The sequence below is a fragment of the Arachis duranensis genome, chromosome 5, assembly GCF_000817695.3.
Source record: "Arachis duranensis cultivar V14167 chromosome 5, aradu.V14167.gnm2.J7QH, whole genome shotgun sequence".
In the NCBI taxonomy this organism is placed as follows: domain Eukaryota; kingdom Viridiplantae; phylum Streptophyta; class Magnoliopsida; order Fabales; family Fabaceae; genus Arachis; species Arachis duranensis.
In genome coordinates this window covers 3,418,859-3,439,679 of record NC_029776.3, presented here as the reverse complement: position 1 = coordinate 3,439,679, position 20,821 = coordinate 3,418,859, and the positions used below count along the sequence as shown (strand labels likewise).

The 20,821-nt window shown below is 30.9% G+C and overlaps 3 protein-coding genes across 4 annotated transcripts; all 3 read right to left on the bottom strand.

Annotated features, from left to right (window-relative positions):
* Window positions 1–263: 263 nt before the first annotated feature.
* On the bottom strand, window positions 264–4,656 carry LOC107487392 (serine/threonine-protein kinase/endoribonuclease IRE1a). The gene is made up of 6 exons (XM_016108021.3): window positions 4,261–4,656; window positions 2,674–4,124; window positions 1,825–1,997; window positions 1,289–1,535; window positions 801–1,104; window positions 264–706 (listed from the first exon to the last, which is right to left on the bottom strand). Exons 1-6 carry the CDS (start codon window positions 4,582–4,584, stop codon window positions 566–568), a joined length of 2,640 nt encoding a protein of 879 aa, XP_015963507.1. The 5' UTR covers window positions 4,585–4,656; the 3' UTR covers window positions 264–565.
* Window positions 4,657–6,401: 1,745 nt separating this feature from the next.
* LOC107487391 (protein PIN-LIKES 7) lies at window positions 6,402–13,308 on the bottom strand. 2 transcript variants are annotated; one of them, XM_016108019.3, is made up of 11 exons: window positions 13,171–13,308; window positions 9,373–9,567; window positions 9,216–9,295; window positions 8,995–9,119; window positions 8,694–8,815; window positions 8,325–8,546; window positions 8,074–8,187; window positions 7,702–7,802; window positions 7,557–7,609; window positions 7,279–7,464; window positions 6,402–6,838 (listed from the first exon to the last, which is right to left on the bottom strand). In XM_016108019.3, exons 2-11 carry the CDS (start codon window positions 9,508–9,510, stop codon window positions 6,714–6,716), a joined length of 1,266 nt encoding a protein of 421 aa, XP_015963505.1. In that variant the 5' UTR covers window positions 9,511–9,567; window positions 13,171–13,308; the 3' UTR covers window positions 6,402–6,713. The 2 variants fall into 2 exon arrangements, with proteins under 2 accessions (XP_015963505.1, XP_015963504.1); XM_016108018.3 differs by lacking the exon at window positions 13,171–13,308 and adding an exon at window positions 9,650–9,767.
* Window positions 13,309–17,387: 4,079 nt separating this feature from the next.
* On the bottom strand, window positions 17,388–20,654 carry LOC107487333 (uncharacterized). The gene is made up of 5 exons (XM_016107950.3): window positions 20,477–20,654; window positions 19,682–19,799; window positions 19,008–19,107; window positions 18,316–18,402; window positions 17,388–17,686 (listed from the first exon to the last, which is right to left on the bottom strand). The coding sequence occupies exons 1-5, from the start codon at window positions 20,535–20,537 to the stop codon at window positions 17,546–17,548; spliced, it is 507 nt and encodes a 168-aa protein (XP_015963436.1). The 5' UTR covers window positions 20,538–20,654; the 3' UTR covers window positions 17,388–17,545.
* Between the last annotated feature and the right edge of the window lie 167 nt (window positions 20,655–20,821).

The following is a 20,821-nucleotide window of genomic DNA, read 5'->3' as shown; positions in this document are numbered from 1 at the left end:
ATAATTTTTTTATAAAATTGAATTTATTACTTTATTTTCTTTGTTATTTATTTAAGATGCTACATAACTTTAATTAATGTGTATAAGTATGTCTGTATGTGAGGTTTGAACATGGAGGGTTGGTTTGGTCTTTGGTGTGTATGGCATGAGAAGATGGTGGAGAAATATTAGAGGATTTGATTGAAAATTAAGAATAAATTGTCCAAATAAATTTTATATTTAAATATTAGAGGATCTATTATTGAAGATTTAAAGAGAGCCTATTTATATTACAAAAATTGTCCATTTAACTTATTTTTTGTCGAAATAAAACAACAGAAAAATTCAGACTGTCAAAGGGTCATAGTGTCGTCTAAAACCTAAGATCATAGATTATACATTATATACATTAAATCATAACTTTCCTGTATTACTAATTGGCGAATACATACATCGTATTACAGTAATATATTACACTGTTAGACTAGTGCTAGTTAACCATGTCGATGTGATTGTTCCATGGCCTCTCTGAACCTGTTCATTCACTTTGTATATAATTTATGGTCATTAAAACAAAACTAAAGCACTAATTGTCTCTAAAATACCTTTGAAAACATTGATCTTCCTTGCAATATTCGTATATAACTCTGTATACTTCAATCAAGAGCCTTGGGAACCGACTTGCAAAATAGTCATTGAATCCTTCTGGAACAGATCCTACAAGTTCCTGCTCAGCCAAAATGGTAGAAAATAAGACTCATCCTCAAATCTTTTTTTTTTTTTTAAAAAACTAAGTAAAAAGTTCTAGTTCAAGACAAAACCTGAATTTCTTGAGGTAATTCTCTATAATGATTTAGCTTGTTTCTCATGACCCTTAATAAGTCTCGAACACTGTCATATTTATATCTTCTGTAACGACCAATATTAGTAATGAAAGCCGGTTCCATCTTTTCGTCCCATTTTGCACCTAAAGCCATTGGTGCAATGCTTTCTAATGTCCTAAGAAGATCAGAATCAGTCTCTCTGTCCTCAAGTTCCACCCTATCACTGGCGTCTCGAAGAAATGAAAGTCTCATCTCAGAACTCCAGAAAAGAGGATGGTGCAACACTTCAATTGCCTTTGGCCTGTTAATAAATGAAATCAACTTTAGTGGAGTTGTAAATTCATCAAAGCAGGATAATTTTTAAATAAAATTGACTCTTGAAAAATATACATGGTTTTGAAATAGATAACACATTTAATCTACATAATGTACTTTAATATAGGTATTCATGCTCTTTAAATAACAATGAATGGGTAACAATATACCTTAAATTCGGATCAGGGTTTAATAAACGAGAGATAAGGTCCTCTGCCTCTGGAATGGACTCTATTAAAAAGAGATCCTTTCGATTTTTTAGAATATTAACATCGCGCTCAAGGCGCTCTCCAAATGGATGTCTTCCCCCAGTCATACAGAAAAATAGGACACATCCCAAACTAAACAAATCTAAAGCTCGTGATTGGCGTCCTTGAACAAGCTGCTCTGGTGCCTGCCACCCTGAACTCCCACATCCTACAATATGCCATTACACTATTAAACTAAATGCAGGTTTCAGATTAACTTACTTTGTTTCAGAAAGGTTAATTATTAAAAAACAGAAAACTTTTGGTATAAAAGCTTTTCTTGTAGAACTAAGCAAAACCAAAACAAGAAAAATAAGAGAAAAATTCCAACTACCATGATTTATCAATCACCAAACTGATATAGGATAGATTCATCTAATGCTAGAAACCACTGACAATTTACATAATCAATGCTTAGAAGCAGAAATAAAATCTTGTAAGAGATCCAGTGTGCTGACCAGTAACACTATGACCCAACGTAGACATATCTTCAAGAAGGCGTTTGCTAATTCCCATATCAGAAAGCTTTGCACATAGTGATCTTTCTTTGGTTATCAAAACATTTTGGGGTTTCAAATCCCGGTGTATTATTCCTAGTTCATGCAAATGAGCAAGCCCAGAAATTACATCCCTGTGTTGCAATAAAAAAGTGAACTTGTAGATGTAATTAGAACAGAGGAAAAAAAAAAAAGCCACCCACATGTGCAGGCACACAAAACCGCATAACAGATGGGTGCAAAATAAAAACTTGAGATTAACATCCATATTTGAACTGTGACTATCAAAATGTAAACAAATCAAGTCTTTTGTGTGCATTCTTAGTGGTTTAGGTTTAGTAGTCTTTTTCTTGCTTTATTATGCCATGCTTGTATTCTTTCCATCCTCTTTAAGATTCAAACTTTCCTCCAAATTATTCTAGTCAATTTTGTCATCATCTCTTTATGAAAACCCTACCTTAGACTGGCATCCACATTCATGACCATCTCTTTTGATTGAGGCAACACTCTTCGACACAACATTAATTGGATAAATTTTCTTATCCTTAAAACTTAAATACCCCATAAAACCTTGCTTCTTCAGGCGTTAGTGATTAATATCAGAAATTGTTGTACTAGTTTTTATTGATAAGCAATTCAACAACCCATGCACGAGACATGTTGCTTGTTTCAAAAAATGGCTCAGGTATTATATCTAGTCCAATAACTTTCCTCATTATTTCTGATGCTTTGGCAGAGAAAGAGTTGTTACAACTCTTATCACATTTGTCACATCTATGCATTTTGCATCAAATAAGTTGTTTTACTAACCTCATTAGTTTAAGTAATAGCGATGATGGATGGCCACTTGCTTTCCAAAGATATTGCACGTCATCCTTCCCTGTCTCCACCTGAGCCTTTATAACAATCTTAGAACCTTGATCCTTGCTATGCACTGGGTTTTCTGATATATCAGAGTAATTTTGAATCAAATCATCCAAGTTGCATATACAACGCTCCAAAGCAAGATAAACAAAATCATTATCATATTCGACCCCATACCATCGAACAATGTTTGGATGGCAATCAGATGCAATAAGGTTTTGGATTTCTTTGCTGGCTACATCATGATGAGCTTGAACAAGACGTTTGACAGCAACTTCCCGACCTTCATATATCCCCTCCAGAACAATGGTACCATTGCTACCCTTAGCAATTTCTTTGTTTAGTACAATTAGTTTACCAATCTTCCGTCCATCAACATTATTTGTCAGTATATCCTCCTCAGCTGGCAATGAATTCCTATCCTGTTTGTCAACAACGATGGCATTCCTTCCAGACTTACGTGCTCTCTTTTTCTTAGAAGGACTTTTTAAAATTGCCTCAATGTTTTGGTCCTTCTGCACTCTCTTTTTCTTAAGGCAGAAGCAAAAGATCAAAATGCAGAGAATAAATCCTATAAACAATATAAGAGCTGATGTTGTTGACCATTCAATCCCATTGCTCACATCAATTTTACCAGGTCCAGCCATATCCATAGGAAACCGGTGGAGCATTACTGCATGATCATTGTTATCATAGTTGATTTTCGGTGGCAAAGCAGGCAAATGATTTAGCACGGCCCCAGGAAGCATCATTTTACTATTAGGACCATGGGGAACCCTATTTTTGTTAGGTTGCAATGGAAGCATCAGTTCTGAAGAAGGGGTTGGGAGCATATCAAACTCTTGATAACCCTCGGATAATCTTTCAGGGTTGCCATGTTCTAGCAGAAAATTCTTCCTTTGGCGATAGACATCTTTTAGTTTTCTGTCATGACATGCATACGGCATAGCAAAACGTAAGCCACTGTCGAAAGCATATTGACCTCCTGCCTCGAATGACACCCGGTCAGAAGGATACTCATCATGTTGGCAATGTAATACAGCCTTAAATTCAGCTACTTTCATGGTCCACAAAACCATTCCAGATCCAGGACCAACAGATTGCAAAAGATAATCAGTCCTAAATATCTTGAGTAAAAACTCCGGCGGATTAAGCTGTGCAGGATCAGCAAGCTCACTACTGCTTGTACCAATGTCAGTAGCCACATTCTTCCTGTCATCACTCCAGCCGGCGGCGGACGAATCATCAAAGGCTGCAATGGTATAACTTCTTACAAGCCTTCCGGTTTTAGCATCAACTTCAAAGACAGTTGTTCTTTTGGATCCAAGAACAACTGCCCCATCTTCTGACATAACAGGCGTATCCGCAACATAATCAGCAATAGATTCCGAGAGCCTCTGCAGGCACAAGAAAGCAACAGGGACTGTCACAAGAAAGAGTTTCAACACAGAAATTGCATTGATTACGAAGCTTAAAAGCATGAGAATAAACCCTAACAAGGATTAAATTGAAGCGATAGGGTTAAAAAGATACCGTTTTACCAAAGTGGTTGTGATGAAGGATGAGTTCCCAATCATCACCGCATTCGATGAGTCCAGATTCATTGGCGGAATTGAGAGGTGCCTGGTAGGAATGGTAGATGGGGGAACCAGTGGAGAATGACCAAATTACCCTGCCGGAATCAGTGTCGAGCAGATAGAGAGTGCCATCTAGGGCTGCAATGAGGCCCGTAGCAGGTTGACGGTTGGTATGGTGGTGGAGAAGAGAGAGGTCAGAGGCGTGTGAATCTGAGAAGGATATTTGAGCTGCGAGAATCGACAACACGAAGAAATGGAAGATGAAGAGACAAATTTTCATGTGTGCGTGGCGCAACAACCGGGAATCAAGCACGGAGATCCAAGCTGGTCAGATTTCTGAGCTTTTCTGTTTACCAAATGCTCAGTATTGTTTAACATTATTCACTTCTTTTACTATTTTAATTTTTTTAATTTAGATTTATGAGTCCTACTAGAACCGTACAATGTATATAATGAACTATTTATTTAGTCTAATATGAGTTAAAAATAAAAATTACCCACAAAAATAAATTTAAAAACTCTTGTTCAATTATTTCACATCAAATTTTAAATTCTCTAATTTCAAATTTTAAATTTTTAAAAAATCCAGTTAGTTATTTCAAAAAAATAACTATTTGAAATTCTTCAATGCTCTCTTCTTTTTCAACTGGTGGTCACCCCACCTTCATCAATAATCATCCCATTTCATCGTTCGTTACTTGGCTTGCTACACGCCACTCACCCTTAATAAAAATGACCATCCGATAAAAATAATCATCCATATACCTAATGAATTGAACATCTAACATATTTTAATTATATATAAAACTCAATCCAATCAAAATAATCGTCTACATAAAAATAAAATAATCATCTGCATACCTACTAAAATGATCATCCTAAATTGACCATTAAAATAAAAGAAGAAGATGAATAAACAGAAGAAATTATTATTGTGGTAAAATATAATTTTAAAGGACTAGTCATGACAAAAGCGGCACTGTTGTGAAGCATATGGCTCACATCATGAAAGAAGCTAACCATGCTTGGATCCGAAGAAGAAGAAGAGCATGGTGGTATCATCGGTGAGAAGAGGTTTGAAGGAATGGGAGAAAGCGAAGCCGGTTCGAAAGAGAGGCACGAAAACAGCGGCAGCAGTCGGAGGGCGAGACGCATCGGGTTGACTGGCGAAGGTGAGGACAGTGTCGGTGGGAAGATGCGGCGGCCTTGATATGACCGGCGAGAAACTCAGTGACGCGAGATGAGAACCAGAGAAGATGACGGGGAGTTTTGGACGTGTATCGAAAATTACGGTAAGATTAGAAATAACCGTAAATACTACATTTTTTAATTTTTAATTTTACCTTTTTTTTAATTCATTGTGCACAATTAATATTAGTTCCTAATACTTTTTCTAAATTTATTTATACTAGTTTTTTATATTTAATTTTAGACATTATATTAATTTTTAGAAATTTTCTAGTAATAAATCAACAAATTAAATATTGACTTGATTGACTTCTTATGCTTTATGCTGAATACAAGACTGAATAACATCATTTTGTTTTGCTAATTAAATAAAATAAAAAAATTATATAATATACAAATTATTATATTTTTTATTTTTTAAAACGATTTCGTTTTTGCTTTATTTAAGAACTAAAATAAAAAGATATCATTTAGTTATATGTTTTAATATGATAATTCAAAATTAACTCAATATTTTTCGTTAGTTAAATCAAATATTAAAAAGATTTGAGATCGTCAATATGATATTTTGGAGACCAATATAATAAATTTTAAATCTAAAAGACTAAAATAATATAAATTATGAATTTCAAAAACCATTATAAAAATTTGATTTAACCTTTTAGGATGTGAATAGGTTAAAATATCTACACATAGATTACAAAATTTTGTTATTAAATTTAATAAGTGAAAAATATATATAATTTAAGAGTTATTTTTTGAAAAAATCTGATTGAGCAAACAAAGAAAGTCATTTTTTGAATCAAGTGTTAAGAGGTCTATCTTAGACATGAAACATAATTCAACGAGAAATTAATCGTATTAACAATAGATAAACTTGGCAATGAATTAAGAGAAACTTGTTTGGAATTAAGCAATCGTTTATTCTACAAAAAAATATATATAATTTAATTATATTATATACATACGAAGAACCTAAAGTGAATTAAATGACACTATAATGAAAATACATGGATTTTCCCCTACCTTTTTTTCCCTAAAAAATTAATCTTCTTTGTTTTTTTTTTCACCTAAAACGACGGGTAGAATTAAAAGAATTATACATTAAGGTACACAATTGAAATGGCTACTCCTCCAAAGATGAATTTGAGTGAAGCAAAGAATGCCAAAATTGCACTGAAAAGAATATTGATAACATTTCTTGTTCCTTCATTTGACCAATTAAGCCAAGACCCACAAAAGAAATGTTGACCAAGCTGTGAGTGCTATGGCTGCAGCACCATATGTCCACAGTAGGATAACTGAACACTCTTCGTTTCCTACATCAAACAACTGAGCCATGGTACCTGCATAAATATCATCTAATACTGTTACCAACAAGTAACTCTTAGATTTGAAAATCATAAATTTATATGTCTCTTGTTTTTTGAAGAGTAGTCAGGAATGACTTTGTTACTTTCAAGCATTAGGATATGTAATATGTTTGGTTTGTATTTCTATTTGGAAAAGTCTAGGGAGCCAGCAACTTTATTAAATTCTGGCCAGTATGTAACCAGCAAAGAAAAGTGAGTCATTGGATGAAATCTTACACCATTAAAATCATCATTGATGGCTATTTGATGGCTACAAATCACAAAAGTTGCTGTCTTCCTAACACTCCTCTTTTTATTTTTAAAACGCAAATCAAATGCACCCTAAGTTGTTGGATGTGTTTTGGTTAGTATTTTGGGCAATGCAAGAACAAGTTAAACTTCAACTAAAAGAATTCATGGAATGAGTCACTTACTGATATTCATTGCTGGTGGCATGGCATATTGCATCACTAGGACGTACTGGAACAAAGGATCCACCGGGAGGAAGCCGAAATTCGCTGCCGCCTTGACGATGAACAAACCAATAACAGGAAGCAAGAAAAGTCTGGCAATGATGATGCAGAACAAGGTCAATGGCTTCACACTTGTTGATTTAAACCCTGCATGAGTTCAAGAGAAAAAGTTAACAAAACAATTTGTTTTTCTTGTTGCTCAAGATATCTATCTATAGCTTCTAGTTTCTTTTGTATACCTTGAGTGAGGTTACTACCAAGCAAAAGAGTGATGCAAGGAATTGTCCCATTCCTGAAGGATCATTAAATTCAAAATCAGTTTACTTTGTGGCATGTAAAACTTGACAACATGTTTGGTTTTGTGAGAAAATTTAAGGCACATACCCCAATAATTGAAGAGAATCTTGGATCACCCTAAATGGAGCATTGTCTCCTATTATTAAGTTCCTTAGCCATGTAACAGCACCAAAGATGAAACCAACGAACTGATTATGGAATCATAAGAGAGAAAATTTTTTATCAGTAACCAATTTAAGTAAAGTTTTCGTTTGTATTTTGGGCCGAAATCTTTCCTATCCACCATCAGACAAGGACGAGTTCATTCCAATAATGTAAGTGAAGCTCGCACCTCATCTGATAGTGGACGGATGATACGTCTTCACAAAATATGATCATGACTATGTTCAAATAATACTAATCGGCCGAAAAACATGAAACAAGAAAAAATAAGTAGAAGGAAAGAAAGGAGGAACTCACTGTAGCTATTGCTGGAGGTGACATTAGTTCTTCCAAAAGTTCACTCAGAAATTCTGTCATTTTATGCCAAAATGATTCTTTTCCTTTCACACTAGTATGATCATGGTCTACAACCTGCAAAATCAGACTCATTTTATAATCTAGTAAAAATGATCTAGGAAATTATGCTTGTTTACTAAAGCAAGTACTAAAATTTCAGAAGATCACTTTCATATTGTGGGACTAATCAACTTCATAGGATTAATTCTTACATTTTGATTTTCAAAGTCTCCAACATAATCGGACAGCGGCGGCGGCACTTCTACGGCTACATTCTCATTGTTGTGTCCCTTGAGAAGAGCAGTTTCTGCATTGGAATCAAGACCATTGTTGGGTACCTTTATGATAAGATCAGCAGCCTCAAGTGCCTTGAATTTCATTGCTCTGCTTCTTATGGTCCTATAAGTATAGGTCCATATGAATATGCCACCAAGCTACAATCAATACAAAAAACCATTAAGTATTTTGATTTTCGAGCGAAAATGAGTGAAGGGGAAGTGCTTGAAATGCAAAACCAGATCCATTTTGCACTTCAAACTCTTCAAGAAAATAGTTTTAGAGTGTAGAAAAAGATCAAATACCGCCATAGAGAAAGATGCATAAGAGAGTGCATTGTTGTGACAAATTTCCTTTTCACCAAATGGACCTCCACTCTCATTACAGATAGCAGGTACAATCACAAGAGGAAGGTTTCCCATATTTCCTAATCAAAAGAACCATAAACTCGAAATCAAAATCTTTTAAGATAGAAACTCAGGTAACTTCATGTGAAGTTGATAGTCGAGAGCGTTAAATAATAATTTAGTCAAACCTGTCAAATCATTTAACGACTCTCAACTATGAAGTTTTTAATTGTTTAGATATAATTCAAAGTTATGGTACCTGATGAACATGCAGCAATAATAAGGCCTTCTACTTTGAGATTAGGCTTGAGTAATTTCACAAGTATCCATCCTATGATGCCTCCAATTAAGAATGTAAGTCCAACATTAACAGGCATAAACCACCTGCACAGAATTAAATCCAGTGAAAAGGGTACAAATGGCAATGTGATAAAAATGCAAAGCTTTGAAGAAAAGTAAAATCCTGCTTATCATATATACCATGATATCATATCTTCAAGTGTAACACTCTTGGCAAAACTGGAAAACACAAGTGAAGGAGTGAACACAAGGAACACAACCTGCATATAAAAATGGTCAAACAAATGTTACAAATTTTGTCCTTGCATTTGTAACAAATTAAATGCATATTAATTACCTTATTCAATGATTTCCTAAAGTTTGGAGAAAGAAGATTATCAAAATACTGAGTTGCCATGAGTGCTCCTAATCCACTGATTAGTAGAACCTGAAGAACTGGCATTGAAGCCACCACCAACAGATCCAAGAACCCCATTTTCTCTGTTCTCTTCCTTTTCTTTGGTCCCAATCAATATATATAGATTCTTCAATTCTAAGAAGAAGGGGAGGCACAACGTTAGAAACATGTCACAGGAAATATATAATTAAAAGCGTGACCAATTAAGGACAAAAACCTTATGACTAATTAATTAGATTATGGTGATTCATGATGGCCACCAATTGCATTATGAATTTGACTCCTTTTTTTTTATAGTAGAATGAAGTGAAGATGGGTAAGAAGAAAAACACTGAGGCAAAGAGAGAATAGGGGAAGGATCATTCTAATAACAACAAATGGAGACATAACTCAGAACAAAGAAGCAAACAACAAAGTTGATAAAACTCCCATGCTGCAGTTTATGTCATACAATAAAAGAATATGAAAACTCAGGTGTAGTCGACTTCACGTGAAATTGATATCTGAGAGCCATTAGATAAAAATTTAGTCAAATCAGTCAAATTATATAACGATTCTCATGTATCAATTTTACGTGAAGTCGACTGCACCTGAGTTTTCACGTTTATATTTAGTTATTTACTAAGACATAATTATTATCTTTTGATTTAATTGAATTTGCGGCTAGTCACAGAGCCGTGTACTTCTTTCCAACTTGGAATAACTAACTATTTTTTGTTAATTACCAGTTACAAAATATTAACAACTTGTTAAATTGGAAGTATAACTAGCATTACGTAATTAAGCTTAACATGATCTTAATTTGCCACTTGCACATGCATGTGGAAAGTGGAATGAAACAGCTACAATATAACAATCAATAGATAAAAGTCACTATTGCAATTTATTATATTATTGAATACTTTGAGTATTGGCCTAAAAATTGGCCCAACCAATACTCTAGAGTTTAAATAACAATTCATTACATTGGATTAAGACTCTTATCAAACAGTACCATTATCACATTTATGTGTTTATTTTTATTATTGATTAAAAAATCAATATAAAATTTTTAAGATTAATATATAATTAGTACTCACAGTTTATTGGTTAAATCTCAACGAGTCCAAAGAATTTTTTTTTTGGTAGGTTTGAATTTTTCAAATTTCAACCTAGTTGGAGACAATGCTATTATATTATTGTGTTGTGTGTATAAAATTATTAAAATATTAAAATGTTCACATTATAAATCACATCCTAGGTGGCTAGATGCTACCTCCCCCAAATAGAAAGGTCCATTTCATTCTATGTGTTTTGTCCTTTTTGCCACTTATTATAATTAATTTTTTTAAATTGGAATGAACAAGTGGTTGAAAGCAACATGAGAAAACATGGTACGATGAGAAATTATTATTGTCCAGGTAGTAACTAGTTTAAATGAAGTTGATGAATGATGACTCCCCCCAATAAGAAGACTAATTCATTTTGGTTATTAGATATTCTAATTAAGTAATTATTCTTTCCACTCAATCATATAAAAAAAATCCTATGTTTGATGTGTTTTATATGTAAACGCCAACAATTTTGATGATGAGGCTTAAAGACTTTAATTTTAATTTGTTTCCTTCTCTTTTTAGTCTCGATTCTTAGAATATTGGTAATGTTATTAGTTTGATAATTATTCTGATTTTTTAAGCATCTCATAATAAGTCTAATTGTATGTTGGTGTACTTAGCACATAAAATGAATATCTATATATCTTATTGGGCAAATCACTGTATTAAGTCATGTGGAGGAGATATTTACGCAAATCAACTAAAATAAAAATTGGTTCATGAATCAATTAGTTTATATTTTTATGTAGTTCAAAATAGCATAATTCAAATTTTATTTGTATTTAATTTGAATTATCCTAATTCAAATTACATAAAAATATGAACTACATAAAAATATAAATTAGTTAATTCATGAACCAATTTTTATTTTAACTGATTTGTATAAATATTTTCTTCCCATAATTTAATACAATTACAATGATTTGCCTTATCTTATTTGAATATAAAATATAACATTTAAAATTAAATTTTAGATAATAAATTTATTTAATAGTTATCTATTCGCAACCTGAAAACGGTTTACATAAAAATTAAAATATGAATAATGAAATCTTTGTTTGAATTATTTATTGATCACGTATAGCTTATGTATATATAAAATTACAATAAGATAATAGGTTTATATTATTATATGGGAAAGTATGAGGAGCCAATGAAATATTTATACAAAGTGTATAATGGAAGTTTATGGAGTATTAGAGATATAATCATTAGTGTTACATTTTCCTATCAGCTGAAGCTTTTGGGATGAGTGGTATCATGATATGGTATTAAAGCGCTAGATCTAAAAGGTCAAGAGTTCGATATTTTGTGAACCCAAAAATTAAACTAATTTTTTGAGAAGATGTTTATTATCCCTTGTACTCAGATGTTTATTCTAAATAGCCAGTACACATTGTACAAATAGTCCATTGTCTCCCTAGCGAGATCCTTATTATATTTATATAAGAGGAGATTGAGTATATTTGACTTATGGTGGTGGCTGCTAAACCGACAAATACAATAATGTTCATGTCCTTGCCGCCACGTTTTTCTCACACCATCGATCATATATTAATTAACCTTAAATAAACATCTAAAAGCTCTACATTTTTTTTTCAATGTCAAACTAACAATGCAAGTCTTCATGTGCACCCCAACAAATTCATAGAGTGGTTATTTAGTTTTTTAAATTTAAAATTTTTCATATTAATTTTTGAGATATAATTTTTTACCCTATATATTGATTTTGGATTCTTTAATACTAAATACTAACTCTGATTTGTCATGTTAAACATAGAATAATGTTATTTTATTTTAGTGTTTGAACAAAACAAAAACACAAAAACAAAAAAAAAAAGTTTATATAATGTATAAATTATTTTTTATTTTTTAAAACAATTTATTTTGATTTGTCAGTTTAAAGTAACATATATTATGGAATTTAAGAAATACTTAAAAGATAAGATCAACAGATATTAGCACAAAATTAGGTACAATTGGGCAACTGGCCAAAATATTAATACGAATTAAAAAGATACGGAAAAGAAAAAACAACCTGGAAGTTTGATTATAATTAAAAGTTTAATTTTAAAAAGGACAATGTGGAGGTCACAGATCCAATTAAACTTTGATTGACTTAACTGGTTACAGCTAATTCACATATTCGATTATTTTTTGAATTCTAAAACTAAAAATTATTAATTACTTAACATATAGTCGCATATTCTCAGCTTACTGGAATAAGGAAAAGTATATACAATCTTCAATTATTTATATTATGTACATTCATGCGCATTCCCTGTAGCACAATCTCTAATGACAAAATGAAAAAAGAAAGTTTTTTTTATGTTTTGATAAATATATTAAAAATTCACTTTTTGTATACTTTTTAATTATAAAATAAATTTAATTATTGATATAAATGCTAAAATAATCTAAAATAATCATTCAAATCATTTAACGATTCTCAATTATCAACTTCGTGAAAAATTGACTGCATCTGAGTTTTCACCATAATCATGCCAATTAGTTTGACTAGGTTCAAATTAAAAGATAATTAGTATCTAATTCATTATTCTTTGTAAATTGTCCAAGAAAAAAATAATTAAACACTTGAAAGATGCAATAATAACGAAGCTGAATCGAAAGAGAAGTATGAAACCTGGGAATCAAAGGGTATATGAAACGCGGTTGAAGAAGAAATCTTGAGCTTCAATGCACGTATTTGCTTAGAATAAACCTGGTCTTGTATTATATAAATAGAGAGATTAGAGAAAGAGAGCAAATTGAGATTATGGAAATCGAAATCGAAAGAATATATAATAAGGCTAACAAGTTGTTATATGACACTGTGGTTTGATTCAATTTTGACCAACCAACCACGCGTTACCGGCCATCACATGAACACAACACACCAAAAGATTTTTAATTTAAATTTGAAAATAATACAAATATTTTTATGAATATGTATAATAAAACATCTTTTTTTTTTTTTTTAATGTACACCAAACTTTTGAGATTGCACGCTCCAATTTTGAAGGGGTTGTGGTTATGGATATGTATAATCTACTCACCCACACGGTGGCAACTTTCATTCAGTCAGATACACGCTTTCCCATGCAAGCTCCTATATTCCTGGATGTGTGGTTAGCCAATACCTAAAATATTGAGTTGGTCGAGCCATCAGTTTATTATTTCAATTGTCCGTTAAATAAGTATGAGTTTAAATATTATCTTATATATACAGCGATTTATTAATTTGCGACAAATTTTACTTAAATAGAATTTAGATATGTGATAAATTAGTTTTGGTCTATTGAGTTGGAAAATTTTATAGACAACTAAAAAATAATAATTAAGATGTTAATTAATTTTGTTTAGAATAACATATTTTTTATTTCTAAAATTTATTAAACATTTTAAAAATATTTATTTATTTTATTTTAATTTTATTTTTAAAATTTTTTATTTTCATTAAATATAATTTTTAAAAAATTCAAGATCAATCTGACAATAATAAATAATACTTATATTTAATTTGTTTATATTAAAAATTATTTTGTAAAATTATTATTAAATTTATCTTAATTCTTTTAAAAATTAATTACCAAAAATATATTCGATACAAATAAAATTTTTTTAAAATAAAATTAAAACAAAATAAAATTTAAAAATATTTTTAAAATTTTAACGAATTTTGAAAATAAAAAATATACTTTATTTTTTTGTTTTTCTATTATTATTATTATTATTATTATTATTATTATTATTATTATTATTATTATGCATGAGATGTGGATGGAATTATGGAAAGTAGTCACGTCAGCAGTGACAGAAGAAGTAGTAGTATTAACAACGTGCAACATTATATTAATAATCAAATTTTATGCGTAAAATTTGTGTGCCGCCAAGGATTACTGAAATCCAAGCTGGAAGATCCTTCGTTCATGATTCATTGATATAGAATCGTGGACAACTTTTCTTTCTCATCAATCAATTCTTACTATATAACTACCTATATACTTTGCATGCACTAGTTCAACATTGCAAATTACACAACTCACTTTAACGTTCAATCATATCAACGACAATATTTGACTACACTTTCTTTCTTTATCCTATAGAAATTGAGCTAATAACTATTGTTTAAAGGTTTGTTTAGGTGAGGTTTTTTTTTTAAATTAAGTTTTTTTTAATTTTTATTTTATAAAAAAATAAAAATAATTTTATGTTTGGATAATTTATACAAAATAATTTTTTTATTTATTAATTATATTTGAGTATAATTATTTAAAAATATTATTTATTTATTATGTGAAAAATATATATTTTTTTAAAAAAACCTTTAAAAAAAGATATAAATTGTAACTTTTCAAAAACTGAAATTTTAATTCTAATATTTAGCTACTAACACAATATTAAATTTTAATTATAATATTTGAAAACAAACACTATCTAATTTACGACAAGAAATTATTTTATTTGTTGCATCTTGTAATCCTCTATCTCAATTTCTGGTTTAAGTAATTTTTATTTTAAGCTATTTAAATATTAACACTTAAATAAATATAAAATTTAGTTTTATTATATTACCAGTATAAATCAGATTTATATATTTAGATATTTTTTAAATAATACATTTAAAAATTAATTACTTTTATTAATATAATAGTATATTATTAATATCTATATAAAAAAATTTTATACTGACAATATACAAAAATTAAATTCACAAATATATATTAACTGGCTAAAGTTAGTGCACTCCAGGTAAAATAGGGAGTGCAGCACTCTTTAAAAGTTAACCTACTATCAAAAGTGATTAGGTAAATTAAATTTATTTATTATTGTTATTATTTTTTTTTGTTAGGGGGTGAATAAACAAACCGACACTAACAAAAAAGAACTAATTCGCTCGTTTAATAGATGACTATCTTTACACAAAAAAATACCCAGAAAAATTTAATCCAATTCCTCCATTACTTTGTTATTGTTGATGTGATGTCTTCAAGCATTTTCACTGTTTTGTTTACTAGTAGGTGTTTTTACTATTGTTTTGTCTAGCCACAGATTTTGATGCTCTTAAACCCACTCCATTCCACCTCTACTATAAATAGACCTTCAAAGCCGAAAAAATTTCTGCCATAGAAAAGGAAGACGTTGTCTGTCGCTGCTGCTAGTTGGCTAACTCCAAACTGAGAACCGGTCTCCATGAAGGCGCCATGATTCTCAAATGATGACACAAAATACATGACAGTTATAACAAATTCATTATCTTTTATTTCAGATTATCCTCAACTTGTACTTAATAGAATGAAAAATTAAAATATAATTTTATTTAAACAATTATTTGTATTATTTTTTATTAATTTATTCAAAAAATAATTAAATTTTGAAGCTAATTGGTATAAAATATTACAGATATAAAACTAAGAAAAATTTTTATTTGTATAAGAATGAGCCTAATAAATAATTATTCTATTTAAATATAATTAAGAGTATTTCTTTCTTTGTCAACAGGTTATAATTCAAATGACATAGGGTGTGTTTGGATTTGCGTTGGAGAAGAGAAAAGCGCGTTTGAGCTTCTTGAACGCTTCATCTTTGTGTTTGGCAACATTTTTATCCTCTAAAAGCAGAAGTGATTTCTATGTTAAATCCACATTTACCAAAAGTTATAAATTCTAGCTTTTCCGTTTAGCTTTTCACGTTGGATTAAAAATTATGTTGTATGTACCAATTATATCCTTATTATTCATATGTTTGTTTTTTTTATAATATTTTTTTTAATACTCTCTTATGCATATTATTGTTTTTTATAAAATTTTTGTTTTTTTATTTATATGAGTTTTTTTATTGTTATTGTTATTTCTTTTTTACATGAAATATTTTTTTACTTTGTATTATGATTCTATTAATCCTATTAGAGTACTAAAGAATATTAAAAATACTAAAAAAATATTAAAATTTATTTAAATATTTAAAATAAAATTATATGAATTTTTAACTTATTTTTTATGTATTATTTATTTTAATTCTAAAGTTCAATAATTTTTTTTACAGACATATTGTTTTTAATATTTATATACTATTTTTTTATTTTGAACTTCATTCCAATATAACAAATAAAATATAACAAATGAAGAGTTTAGATTTAACGAATTTACAGGGTAGCAGCACATATAGACTCATATAAACAAAACAACAAGGGTCCCACTGTAGGCAGCTCATATAGAGTACTATGTTTTTTTTACCAAAGATAGGAGACTCGAACCCGCAACCTCTTAATTGAGTATGGAAAGACTATGCTATTTGAGCTATTACTCATTAGCATATAGAGTGCTATGTTGTATGTTATAAAACATTTTTTTTATATTGATATTCTGATTCAACTACCAAATCCAATGATATCTTTGGTTGGGGTAAAATAGAAGTTACAAAACTTACAATAAAAATGTTATAAATATACTTGATGAAATGTAAAATTACACATAAATCTACACACACACAAGAAAAAAACACTATATTCCATTGTTACCACCAAAAAAAAGTTAAATGAGACTCCCCCACAAATATCAATTCAAGATTTAAATCACATTGACATTAAAAATTTAAAATTATGCACCAAACCAACCATGAAAACTGAATTGATGTTGAATCACCTTGTGGGAAATTCAACACCTATGCATGAATCCCAACCTTATGTTTGGAACATACTATGTAGGATCAACTTCAGATCCTACACAACATGTACCTGAAGGGATTCAATAATGCAAATGTAATATGGAGTCATCATTTTAATGTTCTTAGTTGTGCCATTCAACCTAAGTTCAGCAAGAACCATGCTTTATTGGTGGTGCAAAGTTATTCAACCAGAGGGAAAAGAAATAGTTGATTACTTGATTATGATAAGCAAAATTCACTAATAAAACATTAAAATCCAGTACTTGATGATAAAGTTTCGAGATCATTAAAAGAATACGATAGTTTGTGATTAAATCTAATAATATATGGTCTAATCACTAATAATTCATCCATTATACAGATGATTCGACTTCCTCTGACCTTGCGACGTAGCCGTCTGTTTCCGTGGGTTCATCTGACCTCAACTGTGCAGAAACACCATCAATGGCAGAATTCAGCTCGGCTATTTTCTCCGACAGCACCTTGCGGGTCCTCTGTTTTTATCACAGTGGATAACAACAAAATTAAAATACAGTACTTATATGTACACCATTCATGAAAATAGACCACTCAAAATTTTAGTAAAAAAGATCAGAAGTCCTAAATTCAAAGAACAACTTCTGCTCCACTAGTAAAAGAAATTCTCTTTACAAGTCATTATCAATTAATGGCATGTGCCAGAGTTAGTTAAGAGTTAGCATTATAACATAAAGCTTAATCTCAAGAGTCATTTCTTTACCACCTATGTTGCTCAACTAGTATATGCCATGGGAACTACCAAAATTCTAGTATTTTTCAGCAATTTAGTTCTGTTGAAACTTTGTCAGGGAAATACTGACAGAACGTGTGGTTAGAAGAATGTTTTTACATTCCTAGGAATTTTACACGAAAAATCTTATATCGGAATGATCTTACAATATAAGATTCCCAAGAATGTGAAAACTTTTCATGAACCACACATCTCTCGACAGTAATGGTTTTATTGTAAATGGGTAGGAGGTAAATTCGTTATATTATATAGTCTGTAGACTCGTATTATTCCTGTTTCGCACACGTTTAGAAAAAGAAAAATACTCGATGAAGATGGTTCAAATGAATTATAATTGCAGGGTTAATTCCTGACCTCAAGAGCTTTTTCTTCATCGTACATAAATTTCGGAAGTTTCTTCATGATTTCTGTACTGTCAGCTGCAGCTAGTGCCCTGCTTATCTGGACAGTTCATAACACGCAAGCCAAAGATAAATATTTATATGCCTCTAAACTCATTACACAATCATTTTAAGTTAAAAACATCATATAAAATACTGCTCAACAGCAGTTCATAAAAGAAGGTTCATGTAAAAACAAATATATATGACCACTGCTATCAAGTAAATGGAGTGTGTTTTCGTGTGTGTGTGTATATATACAAGTGGAAAAATAATGTGAAAAAGAAATAGAAGCAGTTTTTATGACACCGAAGGGAGTCAACATAAATAGAGTCAAGTTCGGTATAAATGTGCTGATAGAAAACGAAGAAATCACACTGAATTTGATGCAGGTATAGTTAAGTTGCTGGGATCACATCTGATTTGAGTAATACATAAATTGGGTTAAAGTAAAAGGGACTGCAGTGTATTCTTTTTCCTGACTAAATTCAGCAGAATGTATATATATGGATAATGGGGATACTCTTTTTTTATTCGGTAGTTATAGTGAGAAACTTATAAATGATAAAAAGCTGAGAAACAAAATACCTTGTGAAATCATGAAATGGCTCAAGAAGAGAAAACAAATAGTTTAAAAAATGAACAAAACAGGTTCGAAGGACATACCTGAGGTGCATATAGACAGCCTAATGCTCCAACAACCAGTCCTCCCAATACAAAGCCACCAACAAAGATATTTCCACTATTTTGTCTTCCACCATCTCCACTGTACCAGCACAGCAATTAAAAACACTATAAAGTTAACACAATCCCAATGTATCCCCTATGAAAGATATCTTATGCTTGTATTACTTTAGATATGTAAAATGACTCACAGTAGCAATGATCACAACACACAATAAAAAACAAACTAAGAATAGCCATTAGTTTGCAACATTTGCGGTTGCCTAGTTGGCACTTGGCAAATTATATGTTAGGTTTATATACCAAAAATAGTGGTCAAGAAACAGCGCTCTCAAAAGCTTAAACAGTTAGGAAAGAAATATAAATAATTTTTATATATATCATGTCCCCTTATGCAAGACACCTTTGGGCTTGAAGCATCGGCAGTGCATGTATCGATCTCTTACCTTGTGTTGAAAGTCTCAATTTCAACTTTTGTAAGAATGATCAAATTCAAAACAAAAAATGTCGTACAAGTTCTAATCTCCTGTCAATTGTCAAAGACCAACTCGACCAAAAGCTTAATCTACTAGGTGCAGGCACACTAACAGTTTTATATCTAACAATAACCATGTGAAAAAATAATGGTGCACCGTAAAGTCACGTCTTAGTCGTACCTTGCTCGTACTACAAGTGGTAGCTTATGCGTTGCTTTAGCCCTAACAGAGGAACCTGGAAAGCATTCACTAGAGCTGATTTTCAAGAAGCATTTATCCATTGGTTTTGATAAAGAACCTGAAATTAAATCATTTTAAATGTTAATAACAAGCTTCCAGAAACTTTGCTAAATGCTAATGTTAAATTCAAAACATGTTGACAAATGACAAAATGCAAATTAAAACAAAGCATGTGAGTATCAACATTCTCCTCCAAATGACAACGTACACAATCAGATCAAGATACATAGCCACTTTCATTCTTCTCAACAAAACCTAGCACACTAAGACATTACAAATTTGTCACATGCCAATCATTGTTTACCAATTGTAGTGGATCATTGAGTTTTTTAGCCATCAACAAAATCGCGTTCTCTCAAGTCTCAAGGAAAATCAAATTTCAACCTAACGTTTTGATTCTGATTAAGCTATCCATTGGTTGGAGCTAGACAACTAAGTCACAATCAATTAAAAGATCCTTTAAATTTTGCTCACATTTTCTGTTTGATTTAGAAATCAACAGGATTCAGGAATCATAATAATAGAGTAAAAAAATGTGAAAAGTGAGAATCACAAAAACAAAACAATACCAAAAGCAGAGGAAATAGGATCAAAACTGATATAGAGAACAACACGGAAGATACATTTGCAGTGTGAGAAACATTAATGCGTAGTTCAGAAAAAAAAAAAAAAGGAACAGTTTTGAGGGGTGCCCATTACGGCAATGACGATGATAACAATGAATAACGAAACAACCTGAAAGAAATTGAATCTCTGGAATCTTAACCATGGCCACTGATCCTGATAGAACAGCCATTTTCTTTCTTTCTTTCTTTCTTTCTGGACTTTCAGCAAACAGGTTCAGAGCGAAACTGAAAAACCTACGTAAATGGGAGTGGAAGTTGTCAACTTGTCAGTTCCTTGTAGAAATCGAAAGAATATATATTGCTGTTCCAAGTTTCAAGCTTTCGATAATAACGAGCGCTCTTCTTTTGGGCTCTGACCAAACCTCACAAACACCCTTTTTGGGGGAACATTGCAAATCTAGTGGCCCAAAAACAAAAACCTTTGTGTAAATTAATTAATCATTGTCTTGTCTTG